At 43.7% G+C, this 23643-nt stretch overlaps 1 protein-coding gene across 2 annotated transcripts in view; it reads left to right on the top strand.

Annotated features, from left to right (window-relative positions):
* Positions 1-23643, top strand: part of PPP2R2B (protein phosphatase 2 regulatory subunit Bbeta) — a 367792-nt gene that overhangs the window by 230452 nt on the left and 113697 nt on the right. For both annotated transcript variants that reach the window (XM_061616937.1, XM_061616938.1), the window contains exon 2: positions 17699-17796. In XM_061616937.1, the coding sequence (XP_061472921.1) occupies positions 17699-17796 (98 nt within the window). The remainder of the gene's footprint in view (positions 1-17698; positions 17797-23643) is intronic.

Raw genomic sequence — 23643 nt, forward strand, 5'->3', positions numbered from 1 at the left:
CCCACCTGCACTGCCATCTCAAGCTCATCTATGGGCAAGCCATCCTTATGGGGTATTTTTCCGCCTGAAATAAAAGAATATGACCTGTTACATGCTGAATTCTTAGTCCTTTTCTTACTTCCCATTTCTTTCTTTCCCTGATAAAAATGGTATTGCTCCTGAGGAAATCAAATCCAATCTCCAATATATTTAGCATGAAAGCAATAAAGAACATTCGTGTACTTCAGAAGAGAGAGAGAACTGCGGGGTTGGCATCATCTGCTTCTTGGAGAAAAGAAGGATCACCATGGAAACTGTTTTCGTTGAATTCCGTGCACTCCAGGCACTGCATGTGTAGGAAAGCGAGTAAAACAGGGAGGGGCAGAGGCAAAGAGGATCATTTCTTAGCCCTTTTCCTCGGTTGCCACAAAACTGCTGTTGGAGCCTTACAAAGAAAGGTCATGAATTAGATCATGCAAGCAGAATCTGAATTTGAATCAGTGTTGCACACTGTGTTGGCTTTTAAATGAAGATGGGCTTGAAGTAGCGGGCAGCAAGCAGGATCAGACTGTAGTGCTTTCGAGTGCCACATGTGAACCTGAAAAAACAAGTAACACTTCAGCAGTATCTGTCTGCATTTTTAATCGTTTGCAGACATCACTTAGAACAGAGGAGATTTTTCCCAACTAACCAAGGGAGGAAAGGTCTGAATAGCAGAAAGGCCACTTCTGCCCCTCTTGGGGCTGTGAACTTGCATGCCCATCTCCCAAAGGGAGAAGAAAAGCATCAGTCACTTGGTCTCTCCCACCCACTATTTCCTGGTGTAACTGGCCAAAGAAGAATTAGTTGGGTTTCCCTCACCATTTCATTGTGCTGTCTGTTACTGAATAGCTTTGTCTAACTGGCACTCTGTGTATGCCCTACGAATATGCAAGTGTTCCAAGCGCTGAGAGCATCGTTGGGATAAATTAGGGGAAGCCCCTATGGTGCAAGCCAGTGCTGATTCAAGCATGTGCCAGCTGCAAGCAGTAGGCTGCAATTCCTAATTGACCCCCCAACCATATCTAATGAAAGCAACACCTCTAATTTGGTCATTAATTATCCCTTGCAAATGAATGGATACAGATGACAAACATATCCTGCCTTAATTAAAACGAGTGCCTTTTTTGTGTTTCTGGAGAGGTCAAAGTTTGTCCATTTTTCAACAAAGGCTTGGAATAAGTTTTGAGGAGTAGAGATGTCCCACTGACTTGGCTTTAGGACTCTGGTGGAGAACCTAGCTGACAGGACTGAAACTAAACCGGGGAACTCACCACCTGTGCCTTTAGTTATGTAATAATGCTCATGTCCAGCCCATGCCTTTTGTGAAAAGCCTCTTAGATTCAGGGCAAGATACATGCAAGTAAGTTTTTCCTTAATTGGATGCATATTGCACCCACCAGTTTATTTAGGTTTTTTTTGGGGGGACCACTCCAGAAGGCTGCTCCACACTGCCCTTTTTAGTGACTCTCCCCCCCCATGGATGGCTGTGGGAGTTGACATCTCTGTCTCTTTAACTGTAGCTTGATCCCTTCCTTGCTAGCTCATTTCCTTGCTTCTATGCCGTATTGGTTGTTTTCCTCCAGATTAGTTAGGAATTCTTTGTGGAACAGTACAGGCAAAGAGGCAAACTAAGTGGGCTCCTAAACGTCTTGGGAGCCAATAGCTGTGGAGAAGGGGGAGTTGGCCTGGTTAGAATCATTTTTGACAGGTGAAGAGTTATCTAAAATGATAAGCTCCTGTCAAAGCAATCTAGCCTGGCTGTGGTTCTCCATGTATTGTTACTGTGAAGATTTCCATAGAGCTTTAGGTTGTATTGCTCCAGTTTCCTCCAGTCTTAGGACAGGTAAATACTGACAGTTCAACCCCTTTACTTGTTTCTTGATTTTCCCAATCTCGCTCCTCTTTTGTTTGGGAAAGCTAGTGTTCGGTATGTAACCTTTTCTCCTTCCTGATTTCCCTTCTTCTCCATAGCAAAGCCAAGTCTGTAAGGTTTAGCCCAGCGTTTCCAAACTAGTGGGCCATTAGATGTTGTTGGACCACAATTCCCATCTTTCCTGACCATTGGCAATGCTGGCTGAGGCTGATGGGAATTGTGGTCCAACAACATCTGGTGGCCTACTAGTTGGGAAAGGCTGGTTTAGTCTCTTACTTTTACATAAGGCAATTTTCTATCTCTGGATGTCCCCATGTGCAACAGTAACAAAGCAAAAGGTCCAGGCAGTGTAGGGTGGGTAGTTAGCCTGTGTGAAGTATTATTAATTCCTTCCACCCTGTATGTTTCTGTATATATTGCAAGCCGCAAAGTCTTCAACCTCTGTGTGTGCTCATGTTTCACCTTAAAACAATGTATATAAATAGTACAATTGCAAGAATGGTGTGGTTATTGCCAAGTCTCTGGAGCAAGCACACTAATATTGGTTCTTTATGGGTCAGTGCTAAATTCTCCAAAGTAAACAAAGTATTCATAGCCAATGTAGTCTTGTCTGTTCTGTGCAATTGTCTCCAGTAGAGATACTGAGAATACTATTGCTAATTCCCCGTATTAGTATAGTCCATGAGTACATGTGTAAGATACATGCTCATGCATAAGTGTGTCTTGTCACACTAGCATATCTGGTAGCATCCATGCAATTTCCCAAGCAAACACACATCATGTGCTGGGAATTCCCAGTAAGACCCCAGCCTCCTCTGGTACAACTCCCTCCCTCCCACCCCTCTTCCCCCCTCTCTCTCTCAAATAATATTCTCCACCTCTGTTTTCAGGTATGGCCATGTTGCCAGCAGTGGCGTCACGAGGGGGTGCAGGGTGTGTGGACCGCACCAGGTGACGCCAACAGAGGGGGGTGATTCTCAGCTTTAATTTAAAAAAAAATTAAGTTTCTAGGTGGTCCGGTTCTCGAGATTTACATAAATCGTCAGCCGCCCCGTTAAATCTTTTTTTAAACTACTGTATAGCACTTCGTAGCTTTAACCCCGCCCATTCAGGATTGCAGCCAATCAGTGAAGTGTTTGTTTGACCTGTGGCAGTGTCTAGTAAACCTCATTGCAAGGCCAGAAAATGGTGGTTTCCCCCCCTGTTTATCTGAACATCTCATAAATTGGGTAAGTATATACATTACAGTTTTTTCCCCTCTTGTGTGTAGGAGTCAGATCCTGGGCAGTGTTTTGAAAACCTTCCCAATACTTGCTTTTGTAGGGGTAAAAGCATTGCTAATCCCATATCTCCAGAGTAAATCCCATTGAATTCAATAGGACTTACTTTTGAGTAGACATGATTATGAATGTGCTGAAAATCAATGGGACTTTGGAGTGAATGGAAAAAAGAATTGTGTTTGTGTTCTCTTTCTGCCCCCCCCCGTCCTATTTTAAAGCAAGTAGACAGGGCTTACTTAGGCATTACAGTTTTTATTCTGTAGGAAACTAATACTGATTTTTTAAAAACTAATACTGATTTTTCTGCAATGACCAACTGGTTTGACAATTTTTATTTATTTTAATTTATTTATTAAATTTATATACCGCCCGACTAGCAATAGCTCTCTGGGCGGTGAACATAGAAATACAAAGCATAAAAAATACAATAAATAACACAATATGATACAAAATAACACAATCTAAATCAATGCAGTAACATTTTAAATTTAAATCAATTTAGATTAAAATGCTTCGGAGAATAAAAAGGTTTTAACCTGGTGCCGAAAGGAAAGCAGCGTCGGCGCCAGGCACACTTCCTCGGGGAGACCATTCCACAGGTCGGAGGCCACCACTAAACTATTATATGGGCTGTATGTATTTATACATCTGCAGTGTGTGTGTATGTGTAGTCTTTCCAACAGCCCTGTGAGGTAGGGTTGGAAACTAAGGCAGCTCACAACAAGAAATAAAGCCATTTAAAATCCAATAACCATAAAGCAAGAATAAACAGTTGGAAAACAGCCTAAAGAGGCATGATTCTGAATGTTGGGTTGGATGAATGAAGTTTATTTATTTATTATTTGATTTATATCCCACCCTTCCTCCCAGTAGGAGCCCAGGGCGGCAAACAAAAGCACTAAAAGCACTTTAAAACATCATAAAAACAGACTTTAAAATATATTAAAACATCTTTGAAAATATTTTTTAAAAGCTTTAAAAAAACATTAAAAAAAAAAAAAAGGCTTAAAAACATATTAAAAAGCAATTCCAACACAGACTCAGACTGGGATAAGGTCTCAACTTAAAAGAACAAGTTGAAAGAACAAGTTCCTTATCACTTGAGGCTGTAGTTCTCTGCACGCTTCCCAGTTTGAGTAAGCCCCATTGAATACATTGGGACTTGCTTCTGAGTAAACAAACATCGGATTGCACTATAAATATATTTACAGATTGTGTAATTCATAAACATAGTTGAGAGTCATGTTTATATAAATATTTCTTCATACTGTGTCCCAATAAGTATTGGATTTCACACTATGGTTGTAGATGATTTTTTCCTCTACATTTTAAGTGTGCTCTTCTTCCTGGGGGTGGTCATGGTTCTCCATTGTTTTCATCCTGAGGGGAGGATAGGCTGAGAGATGGTGAGTAGCACGTTTAAGGTCTCTTCATCTCCCCCCCCTTTTTAATTTGTATTTATTTTATATTTCTTCAATATCTTCCCCTGGCTGTTTTTATGTATTTTAAATATTTTTAGATTAAATAAATAGGAAATCATAATTGTGAACCTCCCTAAAAGCAATTTACTTATCCTTATGTTTTGGCATAACATAAGTGATGATGTGAAGGCATGCTGGTAGAACAAGAGACCATGTCTGAGGCATGTAATAAGGTGTTTGAGGACATTGTCACACATTACTTTTTGAGACCTGTAGATTCATGTTGGAAAGAACACGTGCACGTATTGTATGGTGGCTTGGGTGCTGTTTTTTCCGTCTACGCTGCATGCGTAGGGAAGGTGATACATCATCTGGCAGCTAGCTTCATAACGTGAGAATGAAAAACATTTGGATCACCATTCATTTGTTTACTTTTCTCACTATTGAGACCACTTCATATATTACTTTTTCATACACAGAAATTTAATCTTTGTATAGGAAAAAGTATTTTGTAAAATGTGAAGGACAGTGGCTGCTCAGTCAGTATAACCACTGTACAAGATCTACTCAGCCACTGTAATTACCTTTTTGTTTTGAGTGCCCTTTTGTCTGGGTCTTGGTTCAGGTGTGTATCCAACTTTGATGTGCTTATGGAAGGGGTGTGCAAGTAGTGCCTCCCCAAGTGTGGAGGCTTGGACAAACATTGTGTTATGGGAAACCAAAGTCTGTGTGAAAGTACATATTTGGGAATGCCATCAGTGTAATCCTAAACACACTTAATAAATAATATCGAACTTGCACGTCACAAAATATATTCCGGTCATGTCCATAAGCACCAGGAGGGTAGTCGCCCAGGAGATCTTAGTCCCTCTGCTGTTTTGGGAGCAGGGTCCCTATGTCTCCAAGCGTCCTACAGTCAGCATGAAAAGGGAGTGTGTTAGTCACTGAGAAGAGTCTTCTAATAAGCCTCCTTGCCTTTCCTGCTGATTGGAGCCAATCAGAGTGAAAGGAGGTGGGTCAGCCACTGAGAAGACTCTTCTCAATTGCTAACGCTCTCCACTTACATGCTGATTGGCTCCTAGAGATGTTTGTTGTTGTGAGAGAATGCATTAACAAAGATCTCATTCTTAATCCAGGAGCAAAAAAGGGTGTATGTGGCTGCAACTATCATGAAGGGACTCTGCACTTCTGAATTTTCTACTAAACAACTGATAAATACCTATGTAACATTGTGTCTGGAGACTTATTATTAAGAATCACTTTCCATAACTGTAAGGAGGTATGTCCACACGCATGCATCCCAGGCACCTAAATGAGGGGTGAGAGCAGCATAGGGACACAAGCAGATGTCTTATACCAGGGGTTCCCAAACTTTTCTTCTACATAGACCACTTGAAAATTGCTGAGGGCCTGAAAGTATCTGAAAATTTACTATGGGCGTATGCAAGATAATTAACTCCCATTAGTGATAAGAGCAAGAATTTGGGCTGTGCATATGATATTGTAATTTAAAGGTGTAATTTTAATTTTGCTAGTTGTTTATGTCACTACTATTGCCATTACATTCAGTGATATATGGGAATTACGATTTACGAGTAACATTAGTACAAAAAACATTACTAAGGATTCTGTATGGTCTGGTATGGGAGGAGGTCCATGGGGGTGACACCATGAGTTACCGCACCAGGTGACACCAACCCTAGTGACGCCACTGGTTGCCAGGCCTCTTCACACATTACATTGCTCTCCTGGTAAACATTAATAAACATGTTGAGTTTTTTCTGTAACATCTGCTTGTTAAATTTATGGCAGTTAGCAAATTTTAGTTTCTCCTTACAGAATTGCCAGGCTCTTCACTTACGGTAGCAACCATTCAGTGAAGAAAAAAAATCATTCATATTCTGCAGTCCCAGGAGAACTGTTTCACATGCTTTTGCTGAATGTTTGAAATGTGATTGGCATTTAGGATGTTGGCAAGTAGGTTTTTTATAAACCCACACAGGAAAGCAATGATTTTTGTTGATAATTGACAACATAAAATACAGTTCTTCTGATACTCATTTCTCTGGTCCTGTGAAAGTGGGTACATTTTTATCATGGGGCTAATGCTCTTCAAATATCTCACATGTTTCAGTTGTTTGACTGGGCAAAATATAGACTTATACGATGCATCTACAAATATTACCTAAAGGAGACTGTGTACCACATTTATTGTCTGTTAACATTATAGCTGATTCATATGAAGTTAGTTTTACACTCATGCAAACTAGACTGGAATGTAACCCTTCAGTTAATCTCTTTTACAAGATTAGGCAGCAGACGGGTAAAACTTTGCAGGTGTTGCTTTGCACAGTTCTGATAAAACAGGCCTTCAATGTAACGGAATTCAAGTCTTTCACTTAAAAAAAACCTTTTCAGTTCAACAGGTCTCCTTCCAATGTATTACATATTTGTTTGTTCAGAGAAGTATAAATCCCACCACAGCCCTCGTGGGGGGTCTCAGCTGTTGTCACAGCCCTGTCTACAATGAAATTGTCTTCCTAAATCTATTCACAGCAAGCAATTGCTATAAATTAGTTAAGACAAACTTCACAAAGCATTCATGTCTTGGTAAATATGCTTAGTGCTGAAGAGACAGGGCAATATAGAGAAAATTGTGCAAATATTAATAGAGGCAGCACAGAGCTCATTATTCACCTGCCTTAATGCCATCCGGACATTCATGGCCCAGCAGACATTAGAAGGGGGGAATGTATGTGAGGAGTAAGCTTCTTGCATAGAGAGTGGATGGATCTTGGGGTCTTGGAGAATGAGTTGAAATGGGCCCTTAAAAGCTCAAATCAATGGGCATTCAAACCCACGCTGGAGACTACAATTGGAGATTACAATTTATCAAGTGGCACATAACTACAGTAGCATGTGACCATGTTGGGAGCCAGTTGTCTGTTATTGTCCCACCCAGTGGAAATGAAATGTACCACTTCCATGCTTCACCAGATTTCTGAGTATAGACCTAGACATTATGAGGTATATGGGTTCTGTCACCGTTCCATGTCTCTTTCTTGTGATGTTCCTTTTCAGTATGGGAAATGACATTGTTGTGCTGTGTGTTATTGCCTCTAACACCCATTGTGATGACTCCACATCACACGTATGTGTTACACTAGACAATTATGGGGAAGAGAGAGTAAGAGTCTTGAAGTGACAGCAGCTCTGTGTCTCTTGTAACCTCTAGTAATGCCCTGCAACAAAGTCTTGATAGCTGTACATATATTTTTATTAGATATAACTTGGAAATAGGTGGTTTGGAGTGGAGAAGCAGCTGGGGGAATGTGTTTCACTCTTTCACCACAGTCTTGCTATAGCTTCTCTCCCAAAGCATTGTTTTCCACAGTAGGATTCCACATGCATGTCTGCAAGGGTAAAATTGTAAAAAAGCAGTGTATTTTAAAAGCATGGGTTATGAACATGTTGCCATATTATTGATGCATGACAGTCACTTTTTTTTAAGCAAAAGTCTTTGTGCCTTTGAACAGTTAATCATTGCAGGTGCGTAAACCTGTCTCTTGCTTCTGTGGTGTGCGGACAAGAACAGGATGCTAGGGACTAGTCCTGTGTAGAATGGATTTGACACTGTAGTTTTTTTACTGGTGTTTTGAAAAATATCCCAGCTGATGGCAAAGCAACATACTGAGTGATCTCTGGGGTAGGGCTGGGAGATTGATACAGTCAGAAATAAGCATGAAACATGATCACCAAACTGCGAGATCACAACTTAAAATAGTATGGCCAGATGAAGTGGTGTTAAGTGGTATGTTTATTTTAGCTCAATCCCCTTGTTAGATACTACCATGAGCCAGTTTGGATGTAATGCTATGCCAAAGCATAGCTTAGTGAATGACCAAATCTTCAGGTTCCTGAAGAAAATATTGTGGCCAGTGCTTCTCCTCCAGTCTTCCTGCAGCTGGTGTGAGCTAAGTCATGGTTTGGCTTAACATTATGTCTGAACCCAGGCTTATGGTTTATTTTGCTCCAGACAAACCACGAAAGGTTTGTCCTATGGCTTACCAGTTTTGGTTGTGGGGGAGATAAATCACAAAGCCATGAACCTGGGTTTTCTGCAGTCCTGAAAGCTTGTGAAAAAACTGAGAAAATGTAAATCAGATACTGGGGGGGGAAACCCATAAAATCTGGTCCCTCTCACAGTGAAAATGGATGCCAAAAGCTAAAAATGTGTAAAAGCTTTCATTTTTTTAAAAAAAGAAGAAGTCCTGAGCTTGCAGTACTGCTGTTCAAAGCCATTTTCTCTCTCCCTGATTGTGCTTTGTATTCACTGAAAACTGCACTTGGATGCAGTTGCTGAAGACAGGGAATAATTGCAATGGAATTAACCTCTGACATCTTTTTCTAAGAATAGTCCTGATAAATCCACTCATCAGCAGGTTACCTGCTTACCTTGATGCAGTGTAAACAATTCTTTCATCCACTTTTTAAAAGTACAACAGTTGTAAGTCAAATCATTGTCTGCACAAGCATCTGCCTATTTTAGTATGGAAATGAAATGGACTGCCTTCAAGTCGATCCCGACTTATGGCTACCCTGTGAATAGGGTTTTCATGGTAAGCGGTATTCAGAGGGGGTTTACCATTACCTCCCTCTGAGGCTAGTCCTCCCCAGCTGGCTAAGGCTTGCTCAGCTTGCCACAACTGCACAAGCCAGCCCCTTCCTTGTCTACAACTGGACTCCTTGGGACTATGCAGCTTGCCCATACGTATTTGTATATTCCATTATATTTCACTTTAGTGTTTGAATATTATTATTTATTATTTATTTATTTATTTAGTTGCATTTCTAAACCGCCCTATAGCTAGCAGCTCCCAGGGCGGTGTACAACATGATAAAACCACAATATTTAAAATACAGCAAGTGTGTATTGCGCAAACAATATAAAACATTATATAAACAAAGTAAAAGAAAACTAGAAATAAAATAAGTAAGATTAAAAGCATAAAATACATTAAAATGCCTGGGTGAAGAGGTGGGTTTTTACCTGGCGCCGGAAAGATGACAGGGAAGGCGCCAGACGTATCTCATCTGGGAGGGCATTCCATAATTCGGGGGCCACCACCGAAAAGGCCCTAGATCTTGTTACTGTTCTCCGGGCCTCTGTATGGGTTGGGACCCGGAGAAGGGCCTTAGACGTCGAGCGGAGTGAACGGGTAGGAACATAGCGAGAGAGGCGTTCCATCAGATATTGCGGTCCAGTGCCGTTAAGGGCTTTATAGGTAATGACCAACACTGAATCTGGCCCGGAAACATATTGGAAGCCAGTGCAGTTGGGCCAGAATAGGTGTTATGTGGTCGAATTTCTTCGTCCCAGTAAGAACTCTGGCCGCAGCATTCTGCACTAGCTGAAGTTTCCGAATCATTTTCAAAGGTAACCCTACGTAGAGAGCATTACAGTAATCCAATCTAGAGGTTACCAGAGCATGAATAACTGAGGCTAGGTTCTCCCTGTCCAGATAGGGTCGTAGTTGGGTTACCAGCCGAAGCTGGTAAAACGCATTTCGTGCCACCGAGGCTACCTGAGCCTCAAGTGACAGAAGCGGATCTAATAAGATCCTCAAACTATGGACCTGTTCCTTTAGGGGGAGTGTAACCCCATCTAGGGCAGGTCTGACATCAACCATCTGAGCAGAGGGCCCTCCAACTAACAGCATCTCAGTCTTGTCAGGATTGAGTTTTAGTTTGTTCGCTCTCATCCAGTCCATTATCGCGGCCAGGCAGCGGTTCAGTACAGCAACAGCCTCACCTGAAGAAGATGAAAAGGAGAAATAGAGCTGCGTATCATCAGCATATTGCTGGAAACGCACTCCATAACTCCTGATGACCTCACCCAGCGGCTTCATATAGATATTAAAAAGCATGGGGGACAGAACTGAGCCCTGCGGGACCCCATACTGGAGCACCCAGGGACTCGAGTAATGTTCCCCAAGCATCACCTTCTGGAGACGATTCCCAAGATAGGAGCACAGCCACCGCCAAGCAGTGCCTCCAACTCCTAAATCCGCGAGTCGCCCCAGAAGGATACCATGGTCGATGGTATCAAAAGCCGCCAAGAGATCAAGGAGAACCAACAGAGTTACACTCCCTCTGTCTTTCTCCCGACAGAGGTCATCATACAGGGCGACCAAGGCTGTTTCTGTACCAAACCTGGTCGAAAGCCGGATTGAAATGGATCCAGATAATCAGTTTCATCCAAGAGAGCCTGGAGTTGGCGAGCGACCACGCGCTCTAGAACCTTGCCCAGAAATGGAACATTTGCTACCGGCCTATAGTTGTTAAAGTTATCAGGGTCCAAGGAGGGCTTTTTTAGGAGCGGTCTCACTATCGCCTGTTTCAGGCAAGGTGGGACCACTCCCTCTCGTAACGAGGCATTAATCACCTCCTTGGCCCAGCCGGCCGTTCCATTTCTGCTAGCTTTTATTAGCCACAAGGGGCAAGGGTCCAGAGCGGAAGTGGTCGCCCGTATCTGTCCAAGCACCTTGTCCACATCCTCGAGCTGTACCAACTGAAACTCATCCAATAAAACAGGACAAGACTGTGTTCTGGACACCTCATTAGATTCAACTGTTACAATATTGGAGTCAAGGTCCCGACGGATGTTTATGATCTTGTCTTGAAAATGCCTCGCAAACTCATTACAGCGGGCCATTGATGGTAATATTGCGTCTGGAGAACCAGAGTGTAAAAGTCTCCGGACAACCTTATAAAGTTCTGCTGGGCGGTTACAAGATGACTGAATGGAGGTAGCGAAGTATTGCTTCTTCGCCATCCTCACCGCCTTCACATTGCATTTCGTGGAGGCCTTCACAAGTGCATAATTACAGCTGTCGGGAGTTCGTCTCCATTTACCCTCCAGCCGTCTCCTTTCTTGCTTCATCACTCTTAGCTCCTCGGTAAACCAAGGAGCCAATTGTGCTCTGCAATGGAGAGGGCGCACCGGGGCGATTGTGTCAACTGCCCGGGTCATTTCCGTATTCCACAGAGTGACCAGGGTTTTGACAGGATCGTCAGTTTTATCAGCTGGAAAATCCCCCAGAGCCCTCTGAAATCCTTCAGGATTCATTAGTCTCCGGGGACGGACCATCTTAATTGGTCCTCCACCCTTGCAGAGGGGAGAAGACGATGTGAGTCTAAATCTCAAGAGGCGATGATCTGTCCATGACAAAGGAATAGATGTAAGATTCCTCACTCCCAGATCACCTTCCCCCATTCCAGTGGCAAAAATCAAGTCTAGAGTATGTCCTGACACATGCGTTGGGCCAGTAACAAATTGAGACAGCCCCGTGGCTGTCATGGAGGTCATGAAGTCCTGAGCTGTTCCAGACAAGGTGGTCTCGGCATGGATGTTGAGATCCCCCAATACCAAAAGTTTGGGAGATCGCAACACCAAGTCCGAGACCACCTCTGTCAGCTCAGTTAGGGAAGCTGTTGGGCAGCAGGGTGGACGGTACACCAACAGTATTCCCAGTCTGCCTCGCTGGCCCAATGTAATGTGCAGACACTCCAGGCCATTAGCCACTTGGATGGGGTGCCTAACAAGAGGGATGGAACTTCTATAGACCACAGCGATTCCCCCTCCCCGACTCTCGGATCTACCCAGATGCTGAACCGAATACCCAGGTGGGCACAGCTGGGAGAGATTAATACCTCCCAGATCGCTCACCCAGGTTTCGGTAATGCATGCCAGATCGGCCGCCTCATCCACGATTAAATCATAGATGAGGGAGGTTTTATTATTTACCGATCTGGCATTAAAAAGCAGCAACTGGAGATCCGAGAGTTGGCTGGTAGAACTACCAGCAATCCTGTGGATGTGAGGAGGACCGGAACACGGCACAGCCACCAGTTGTCTGGGCCGAGTTCCCCTTAACTGGCGTGTCCTCCTCACAGCGCCATACCTCCCATTACCCATCACTGCGCTGATTGGGGCCCCCTCTGGTCCTCCCTCCCAACACCCTATCCTCTCCCCCAGGCACATAATAAAAACAAAAACAAAAAAAACTCATACTCCATATACAATCACACACTCATTCATACAACCATTCATACACCCAAATAGCACAGCAATAACAGCAGGGATATTATTAAATATCAAGCTTCTAGACATTATAGTATATGAGTGGGTTTAGGAGATGGTAGTTTTAGGGCTGTAAGTGTTGAAATGCTTTCAAAACATATCCCAGTGGATTACAGGAGAATTACAAAAAAAATATGGAATATGTAAAGTTTAGGCAACATTCCTAAAAACACTTACTAGGGAGTAAAACCCATTGAACTTGTTTTCTGAGAAAATGTGTTTCAGTTTGTGTTGCATATCGGTATTTGAAGGGTATGAGTTTCATGGCTGCCTCCAGGTTTGGGGGGATTTGCAGGTGGGAGAACCTTATTGGGCCCTTCTTCCCATCCACTTTGTAATCTGATACCTTCTATTGCCTTTTTAACCTCATGGTCAGTTCTGGCCCCTTTTCTAAGGCGCAGGATGAGCTCCTTCCATGCTGAGGCTGAAGACACAATAAGGATGGTAGAAGGCCCTCCCAGCAACCTTCTTGGCGGGTGGGGAGAAGCTGAAAAGAACATATAAACATCATGCTGTACTCCCTCTGCTAAAGCTAAGTGCTCTTTCCATCACGAGAACAAAAACCTTTGCAGAATGAACAAAAACATTTGTTCACTATTGATGTGAACATTTGGAATGAAAAAATAGTAATTTAAACCTGTCTGTATTTTTCTCATTGGCATACATTTATTTAAAAGGCTTAATGTCTGTGTAGACTGTCCATGGTTTTGAATGTGCCATTTATACTGAGTGTCATGATTTTAAGAGAAGATGATCTTGGAGTGCATCAAGGTGATGGTGGAATACAGCGACAGGAGAGACCATTAATGGATCGTATCTAAGGTGTCATTTACCTGTTGCTGCTTCCTGAGGCTCTAAATGAGAGGTAGTGATAACTGGCACAGCATTCCATTTTCTCTGTGGTTCTAAAGTCTGAGGTTGGGCAGATACTTATTGGAGGAGACATAACATTTTTCTAGACATCTTAAAGCGAAATAATTCGTGCAGTTTTTAGTTATTATGAGAGATGCTGAGATATTTCCCTTGGAAAGCAGGAACGTTGCATTATGTCAAAGAATCGTTGCAATTTGGCCTCCAACCAGTATGTTGTGGCTGTAGTGTGGAATGTAGTTGCAGAAATTTCAAAGTGCCATGTTTGATGGTGCCTGTTACTTCCCTGGTCTTTCCCAGTATTACATTGTCAATGTTTTATGTAATGATCATTTAAAAGCTTCTTTAGAGATTGAGCACTCCACTTCTATGATAACAAGAATATTCATGTAGCCCTTAAAATAAACAAACCTTCATTAGCTGCCACATCCAGCCATTCAGGGGTCCTTTTCCTCTGCCTGGAGGATGACATTATTTCAAGGCTGCACACTCTGTCTTTCAAGCTTTAGAATGCAATTAGAGTCTAGATGATGATGTACATCACATGAAAATTAATATAGAATAGTGATGAACAGACTATATCCAACAAGGCTATTCACTAATAGGCAAAAAACCTTGCGTTTTAAGAACAAACCTATAGCCAAGATATAAGATCAAACTTTAAAAAGCAGGGAAATTGGGCAGCTATAGTGAATGCACCAGGGGAGCAGGAGACCTGACCTCCTCTCTGAGATATTGGACTGCCCTACAAATTTGTCAAAATTTGTCAAAATGGAAACACAATTTGAGTTGATCTTTCACAGTCCAATCCACTTGCTGTGTAGCTTGGAATAATGTGGTAACATGTGCCTCTGAGGGGATTGGAAGGGAAAGGGGATGGGGATGGGTAGGAAGGGGGAGGAAGGAGAAGGGAGGGTGGGTTTGATCATATGCATACTTTTTGAGTTCAATGGGATTTATTTCTGTGCAGTCATGTTTGAAAATGGAAATGGACTGCCTTCAAGTCAATCCCGACTTAAGTTGACCCTATGAATAGGGTTTTCATGGTAAACAGTATTCAAAGATAGTTTTACCATTGCTTTCCTCTGAGGCTGAGAGGCAGTGACCGGCCCAAGGTCACCCAGTATGCTTCATGGCTGTGTGGGGATTGAAATTCTGGTCTCCCGGGTTGTAGTCCAACACTGACCTGGGGGAGGGGCAGGGAGGGGAGGAGATTGGGTGGGTGGGCACTGGGCAGAGGGGAAGCCCCTTTCCTTTCCAAAAGGAAAACATTGTGAACAGTATCATTGCTTTTCAGCATTTCCCCCACCTTTTTATTCTACAGCAGGCACAGGTAACCTCCCACCCAAATTTAAACCAAAGCTGTCCCTGGCCACATCCACACCAGGCCTTTAGTTTGCTTTGGACAGTCATGACCTCTCTCAAAGAATCCTAGGAAGTGTAGTTAGTGAAGAGTGCTGGGAGTTGCTAGGAGACGCCTTGTTCCCCTCACAGACCTTCAATCAGAGTGACTGACTGTTAAACCAGCCTGGCCACTGAAGCTCTGTCAGTGGAATAGCAGTCTCCTCTCAGCACCTTTCACAAACTACACTTCCCAGGATTCTCTGAGGGAAGCCATGGCAGTCTCACATGAAATAAAGTCTGGTGTGGGTGTGGCCCCCTGTTTAGCTAAGCCCAGCAGCTGTGAGGCTTTTAAAACACTGACAGTTGGTTCTTACTGAGCATACCCCGCGTTATCATAGGGTTCCAGCCAAAATTTCTTAAATTAATTAAAAATCAGCCAGGCATTTTTTTAACCTTTAAACTGCAGAAGATGAAGGTCAGAGTATGGGGGCAAGGTCAGTATTAGGATTACAGGTACTATGTGAACATGGCTGATTTTTAATGAATTTCAACAGATTATGAGAATTCTGAGAGAAAAAAGTCCAAAAGGTCTCTGAGGTTTTTTTCTCTCTTTTTAGACTTTGAACTGTCAATTCTCTCTGACTGTTTTGTGTATCGCCATGAAAATTGAGAGGGTTGTTAAGCAAGCGTTTCTGAGTTCAGGACTATAGGTTTTGTAAGGTTTTGTTTTGAAATGAGCTTATGGGAAGCGTCAGAATAGCATGGGGGTGTTTTCAATTTAACATTGCGGAATGTGAAAAATCCACGCTGGCCTCTTGTGACTGTATAAAATAGGGGTTGCTTCTACTGCCCTGAGGCTAAGTATGTTAAAAGCACCACTTTATTATAGAAAAGGATAATATATATTTAAAGGAAAAAAATAAAAATGAGGATCTGTAACCATATCCTGCCTGAATGGAAACCCCCTGATGAGACTTTTTTTTTTTTATAAAGGTGCTTCAGAAAACCTGGTGGGCCCCAGCAAGCCAATGTCAACCTGAATGCTGATGCTGGGCTTGTTTGCCATTGCTGTTTCCCATCATATGCTGCCCTCTGGGTGATCATTTATTTGTTCTATTTATTTATAAAAAATATTTACATATTGCTATTCATAACAAATCAAAGTGGTTTACAACATACCGTGCATATACACACATAATAAAACCATATAACACTTTAAAATCAGAAATCATTAACTAACTATTGCAGAAAGATATCTTCTGAATTGCCTTCACAAGCCTGGTGACATAGAAAAGTTTTCAACAGGCATTTAATAGTCAGAACACAAGGTGCATGGTGAATCTCTATTGGCAGAGCATTCCACAGGATTGGGCCGATGACACTTAAGGCTCCATTTCTTGTTGTCAAATGAGCCACACCAGCTCAGGGGATGAGCAGCGATGCTCCTGCAGATGATCTCAGTGACTGAGGTGGGAAATAATGTTTCAGGTGATCCCTAGGGTATCCTGGACTTAAATTGTTCAGGGTCAAGTTGTAAATTAACAGAAGGACCTTGATCCCAGCTTAGTAGATGGGCATCTATTTGGGGATTGAAGGGTGCTGAGAGTTGCTAGGAAACACCCTGTTCCCCTCACAGACTTCAGAGTGGCTGACTGTTAAACCAGTCTGGCCACTGAAGCTCTCTCAGTGGAACATGAGTCGCCTCTCAACACCCTTCACAAACTACACTTCCCAGGATTCTCTGAGGGAAGCCATGACTGTCTCGCGTGAAATCAAAGTTTGGTGTGGGTGTGGCCCCCTGATTAGGCAAGCCCAGCAGCTGTGAGTCTGGCTTTTAGAACTCTTACGGTTGGTTCTTACTGAGCATGCCCAATGTTATCATTGGGTTCCAGCCAAAATTTCTTAAATTAATTAAAAATCAGCCAGGCATTTTTTTTAACTTTTAAACTGCGGAAGATGAAGGTCAGAGTATGGAGCAAGGTCAGTATTAAGATTACAGGTACTCTGTGAACATGGTTGATTTTTAATGAATTTCAACAGATTATGAGAACTCTCAATGAGAACTCTCACAAGCCCAAAAGGGCTCTGGGATTTTTCCTCTCTTTTTACACTTTGAACTGTCTATTCTCTCTGACTGTTTTGTGCATCACCATGAAAATTGAGAGGGTTGTTAAGCAAGCGTTTCTGAGTTCAGGACTATACATTTTGTAAGGTTTTGTTTTGAAATGAGCTTATGGGAAGCATCAGAATGGCATGGGGGTTATTTTCAATTTAACATTGCGGAATGTGAAAACTCCCTGCTGGCTATAGTATACAGCCACTCTTGTGGCTGTATAATCTTCTCTTCACTGTAGCAAAGCTACTTTGTCCCATGAATGACTTGGGGACTGCTGGCTAGCACTCACAAAGTATAAAGGCTCATGCTTTTTCTACACACCAGTTCCTCAGCCAGTGTTAATATTCCAGTGATTTATGCTGCTGACAAAATAGAACTTGTAATGTCCAACTACTGAAGTGCTCATATGGATTTTTAAACCTTGACAATTCTTTGCTGCTAATGTCTGTGAATTCCCTTAATGATATTCAAGTACCATAGAAAATTTTAAGTGCTTTGTAGAAATTCCACTGGGGAGGCAAAGCCCTGACAATGGTTGTTCCTGTAACCATATAGGCAATGAGGCCTTTAGCTGCCTGTGCAAAGCCAGTCTGTAGTTTACTTAAATTGCCTTTGTCTTTTTCTTTTCAGCTGATATTATCTCTACAGTAGAATTCAACCACACAGGAGAATTACTAGCGACAGGGGACAAGGGGGGTCGCGTTGTAATATTTCAGCGTGAGCAGGAGGTAAGTGCTGGTGAATGCAAAAATGCCCATTTTTATCCTTTTAAAAGAAGCTTCCTGCTGCTTCCTAATCTTTGCGTGTCAGTCTTCACCCTGCTTCTCTTCTAGCAAACTAAAAATCGCAAAAAAGGCTATTAACATCAATAGGCCAGTTTCTGGCTCATGAAGAGCCCTGCAAATGCTGCATTTTCTGCTTCCTTTTGCTCCCTTCAACAGTCACTGGAGGCTGTGAATCTAATGTAAACTGAATACTGCTGAAGCATCATAAATTCAAAGAGACCCAACTGCTTTATTGCCCCAACCAAATAATGCTTTTAAAGTCTGGTTTGTTTCATAATTAGCAGGATTTTTCCTACTCTCAACTGCTTTTCTATGCAAAGGTACACATAGTTTCAGTCTGGCATATGCTGATGCAGGGCCCTAAGCACCAGTGGCGATGCTCTTCATTTATGCCGGTGTATTAAAAAAAAGGGGGGGGGAAGAGTTGTTTGCTAAGGTTTCATATATAATTAAACTCTATAGAGGAAGCACAAGGTGGCCAATAGTTATTTCTTTCTGTTTGTATAATGGGTGTGAAAAAATGTCCTATTTCCTGTCAAAGCACTTAAGACTTTTTCAGATGAGAGTTTGGACATGTAAGTTGTGCTCATGTGCCTTCCCTCACCCTGTGTAAGCCTTTAATATGAGTTGCAGGAATATGTGTGCAGCCTCCACTGTACAGTCCATCTATTGCAAACAAGGCATGGATGGATTCCATGAGCAGGGCTGATTGGTGTAGTCATCAATGGAGGATAGCCCATGAGCATGAATGTATAACCTACATGCCCAGGCTGTATGTGAACTGATATGGTGATATGCATAGTAATGGTGATATGCAGCAGTCATTATTTATTTATTTATTTTTATTTATTATGAGATTTGTTAGTCGCCCATCTGGCTGGTTGGCCAGCCACTCTGGGCGACGTACACAATAAAACAGTATATAAAACAGTTAAAAGTTTAAAACACAGTAAAACTAGCCCGTTCCAAAAGCCTGCCTAAAAAACCAGGTCTTCAGGGTCCGGCGGAAGCTCATTATAGATGGGGCATGGCGTAGATCATTTGGGAGAGAATTCCATAGGGTGGGGGTCACAATTGAGAAGGCCCTCTCTCGAGTCCTCACCAGTCTAGCTGTTTTGACTGGTGGGATCCAGAGAAGGTCTTCTGAGGCTGATCTTGTTGAGCGGCATCCCTGTCGATGCTGGAGGCGGTCCTTCAGATAAGCTGGGCCACAACTGTATAGGGTTTTAAAGGTTAAGACCAACACCTTGAATTGGGCTCGGTACACAACCGGTAGCTAATGCAACTCCTTCAACACAGGAGTGATGTGATCTCTACGGCGGCCGCCTGCAATCAGACGTGTCGCTGCATTCTGTACCAGCTGTAACTTCCGAACCGTTTTCAAGAGTAACCCCACGTAGAGCGCATTACAGTAGTCTCGGCGAGTGATGATCAGGGCATGTACCACCGGTGGGAGCAGATGATTGGGAAGGTAGGGGTGCAGCCTCCGTATCAGATGGAGTTGATACAGAGCTGCCCAGCTCACAGCCGAAACTTGAGCCTCCATGGACAGCTGGGAGTCAAGAACGACCCCCAGGCTACGGACCTGGTCTTTCAGGGGCAGTCGTACCCCGTTAAGCACCAGATCTATATCTCCCAGCCTTCCCTTGTCTCCCACAAACAGCACCTCGATTTTGTCAGGATTCAGCTTCAGCTTATTCCTTCCCATCCAGCCACTCACCGACTCCAGACACTTGGACAGGGTTTCCACAGCCAACCTTGGTGAAGATTTAAATGAGAGATAGAGCTGCGTGTCATCCGCGTACTGATGACACTGCAGCCCAAATCTCCTGATGATTGCCCCCAGCGGCTTTATATAGATGTTAAAGAGAATTGGAGAAAGGATAGAACCCTGTGGTACCCCACAATTGAGGGGCCAGGGATCTGAAACCTCCTCCTCCAGTGCTACTCTTTGGTACCTCCCAGAGAGGAAGGAATGGAACCACTGCAGTACAGTGCCCCCAATACCTAACCTCTGCAGGCGGTCCAAGAGGATAGCGTGGTCAACGGTATCGAAAGCCGCTGAGAGATGGAGAAGGACAAGGAAGGTGCATTCGCCTCTATCCCACGCCCTTCTCATATCATCTACCAAGGCGACCAAGGCTGTTTCAGTCCCATGTCCCGGTCTGAAGCCCGATTGAAATGGATCTAGATAATCCGTTTCTTCCAAGTGTGCTTGCAGCTGTTTAGCCACCACCTGCTCAACTGCCTTGCCTAAGAATGGCACATTTGGGACTGGGCGAAAGTTGTTCAGATCTTGAGGGTTCAAGGAGGGCTTTTTTAAGATTTGTTTTATTATCGCCTCCTTGAGCACTGATGGCATAACTCCCTCTTCAAGCGATGCATTTACCATCAGCTTGATTCTCTCTCCCAGTCTATCTTTGCAGCTCGTGATGAACCACGAAGGGCAAGGATCAAGTAGGCAGGTGGTCGGCTTTAAAGTTGAAAGCACCTTGTCCACTTCCTCAGAGGGAAGAAGCTGGAACCTATCCCACGCCACCGAAGCAACACTGATCACCTCTGGCTCACTCCCTGTATCCACAGTGTACAGAATATCGCTTTTAATACGATTGATTTTATCCGCAAAGTGTTTAGCAAACTCGTCACAGGAGACCTTATCATGTTCCAGCAGTTCCGGAGCAACTGGACCGACCAGGCTCCGGACCACTTGGAACAGTTTCCTGGAACAGCACTCTGCAGATGCAATAGAGGCAGCATAAAAATCCTTTTTTGTTGCCCTTATTGCCACATGATAGGCTGCAACAGCAGCTCTAACCAGTGTTCGATGGTCCTCAGAGCGAGACTTTCGCCACCGGCACTCTAGCCATCTCAACTCCCGCCTCAGAGTTCACAACCGTGGGGTAAACCACGGTGCCGTCTGAGTTCTATTCAGGGGTAGAGGGCGTTTTGGAGCCACTCGGTTCAGTGCCCCAGTGATCACGGCATTCCAGCCCTCCACCAGGGCCTCAGCCGAGTGGTTGTGTGCTTGCTCCAAAGTATCCCCAAGCTCATTCAAGAATCCATCTGGCTCCATCAGACGCCTGGGGCGGACCATCTTAATGGGCCCTTCAACGCCGCAGAGGGTTTGCGGCAGTGAAAGGTCCATCCTCACCAGGTAGTGATCTGACCATGACAAGGGGGTGATGGATGTATCCCCAACTTTCAGACCACTCCCCTCCTCTCCCGAGACAAACACAAGGTCGAGTGCATGACCGGTTACATGGGTGGGGCCCATTGAAATAAGGTGCAGCTCCCAGGAAGCCATGGTTTCCAAGAAGTCCCGAGGTGCTCCAGTGAGACTGGCCTCCGAGTGCACGTTGAAGTCCCCCAATACCAAAAGGTTTGGGGACTGCACCCGTACATCCGAGACCAGCCCCAGCACCTCGGCTAGGGAGACCATCGTGCAGCGGGGTGGGCGGTACACGAGCAGAATCCCTAGACTGCCCTTTGGTCCCAACCTCCAGTACATGCAATCTGCCACCTTGGTCTCATAGAGTGGGGTCTGGTGAGAACCAAGGACCTTCGATAGATAACCGCCACTCCCCCTCCCCGACTACCGACCCTTGGCTGCTGTGCATACGAAAATCCAGCTGGGCGCATGGCAGCCAGAGTAGGAGCAGAAGCTTCATCCAGCCAGGTTTCCGTAATACATGCTAGGTCCGCACCCTCATCCAGTATCATATCATGGATGAGGGATGCTTTTTGGGCAACAGACCTGGCATTGCACAGCAGCAGTCGAAGGCCGGAGCATGGAGCCAAGCACCCCCCAGCAATCTGTTGGTTCCGGGCAGGCCTGGAACAAGGGACAGATATTACGCATCTCTCTCTGGTTCCTCTTACCTGACATGACCTGCCCCTAGCTCCCCACCAGCATCTGCCGCTCAGCCTCTGTATACATTGGCCTCCCACCCTTTCCCCCTCTCTCCCCTGTGAGTAGCACATGCCTCAATGTTAGCTTCCGCCGCCGTTAATGGGTGCAGTGTTGTGTATATCTGTTAGCTATTGGGGGGGGGATGCCCGTAAGAAGCTGCCTTAATCAGCATTGGTCTACCTATCTCAGTACTGTTGACACCAACTGGCAATGTCTTTCCAGGGTACTTCCTGAGCAGCAGTCCTCCCACCACAGGCTTTTGGTTGAACCTGGGACCTTTTGTGTGTGCTCTACCACTGAGCTATGGCTCTCCCATACATCACAGTGGTTGTTTCTCTTAGCAATTCTCATGACAGGAATTGAACAATTATGAGATTGCAATATCCTTATTTTGTACTATATCTGTGTGACACACTGGTGGATCCCTAGAATCACCAAATAAGAATAAGGTTGTTAATGCTAGCACCAGTGTTATATCATATTAAATGCATTATGAGTTGATATGCAGACCAATTATATGGGATGAGAGATATTGATGCTGTGTTCCCTGATATCTTAACTCTCCACATTATCCATTCAAAGAGTATAGCACTATGAGGAATAGCCAGCGGGGAGGGGCACCACCACAGACCTGGCCTTCTGGCAGTGGTGTCTCTGCCACATACCAGGACAGTGAAGGGCAAAGTTGTAGTGAGACCAGGGCAGTTTTGGTGTACTGGGTGGAGCACTGGATTGGATCCACTGGGGTGTCTGAACTGCCCAGATTTCACTTTCATCTTGCTTCACTACCTCACTATCCCAGTGTGCAGCAGCACTGCTGCTGTTGGGGGGTCCAGGTGTGTGGTGCTGCCTCTCTCCAGTGGCCATTCCTAAGCACTATGGAAATGACCCGGACAAAGTTATATACTTTTGAGTCTCACTGATTTCAGTGAAAGTGTTAAGCATTGATTCCTGTTGAAATCAATAGGACTTTACAGCTTAACTTTGGCTAGATGGTGCCCTTTGTTAGCAGCAAACCAGGTGATTATACAAGTATATGAAGTAGACTGAGCTTTTTGTTTAGAATCGCATCCTAGGAGATATCAGCAGTTACAACGCAATCCTAAAGATTCAGTGCAATCTATTGAATTCAGTGAGGTTTTCTCTCAGATAAGGGGATGTCGGAGAATTCCATCAGAAACTGAAATAGGAGTAGAAATTTCTGCAGTTCACATGTTAGTCAGATGTCAGGAATGGAAATCACTTTTTTAGTCTGCAAAAGTTACATAAATAATTGTGTTATTTACTGCATTGTTTTCAATGTTCCTTCCATTGAAATGCATTGAAATTTATTACATAATTACTTAAATTTTGACAATAGCAAGATGAGTAATGCAGGTTTTAGCAAAAGCCAAACTGTAGCAGAATGAAACACCACTGATTGCTACGAACGCAGGATGGATGGAAATAGCTGCCTCCTTGCATCCCTACTCTCAGGTAAATGGGACTGGGGTTAGTGTTGCAGCCTTAGTTATTAAATTATTTAGAAGAGAATTCAATTTTTATTTACATAGAATACACAAGAGAAAATGAATAATTATTTTTAAACAGGGTAAAACTTTGTTGTAAATATTTACCTTACTGGATAGGAGCCCAATGGATCAGAGAGATGTCAAGAGGTAAATCAATGGATGTGAGCCTGCCTCCCCCCTGAGAATTTTAATCCAAATACAAAAGTGGGAAGAATCTGAGGAAAGAGGGGAAAACTTTAAAGTTTGGCTCGGTTGGGCACTTCCCTGGATATGTCTCCTAGTAAATCTTTTTATTCAAATCTATCCCAGTCTGGAGAGATTTTGGTTTAACTGAATGGAAAGGCATCTGTAAATCAAGAAGGCAGGGAT

This window comes from Rhineura floridana, chromosome 3 (assembly GCF_030035675.1).
Source record: "Rhineura floridana isolate rRhiFlo1 chromosome 3, rRhiFlo1.hap2, whole genome shotgun sequence".
In the NCBI taxonomy this organism is placed as follows: Eukaryota; Metazoa; Chordata; class Lepidosauria; order Squamata; family Rhineuridae; genus Rhineura; species Rhineura floridana.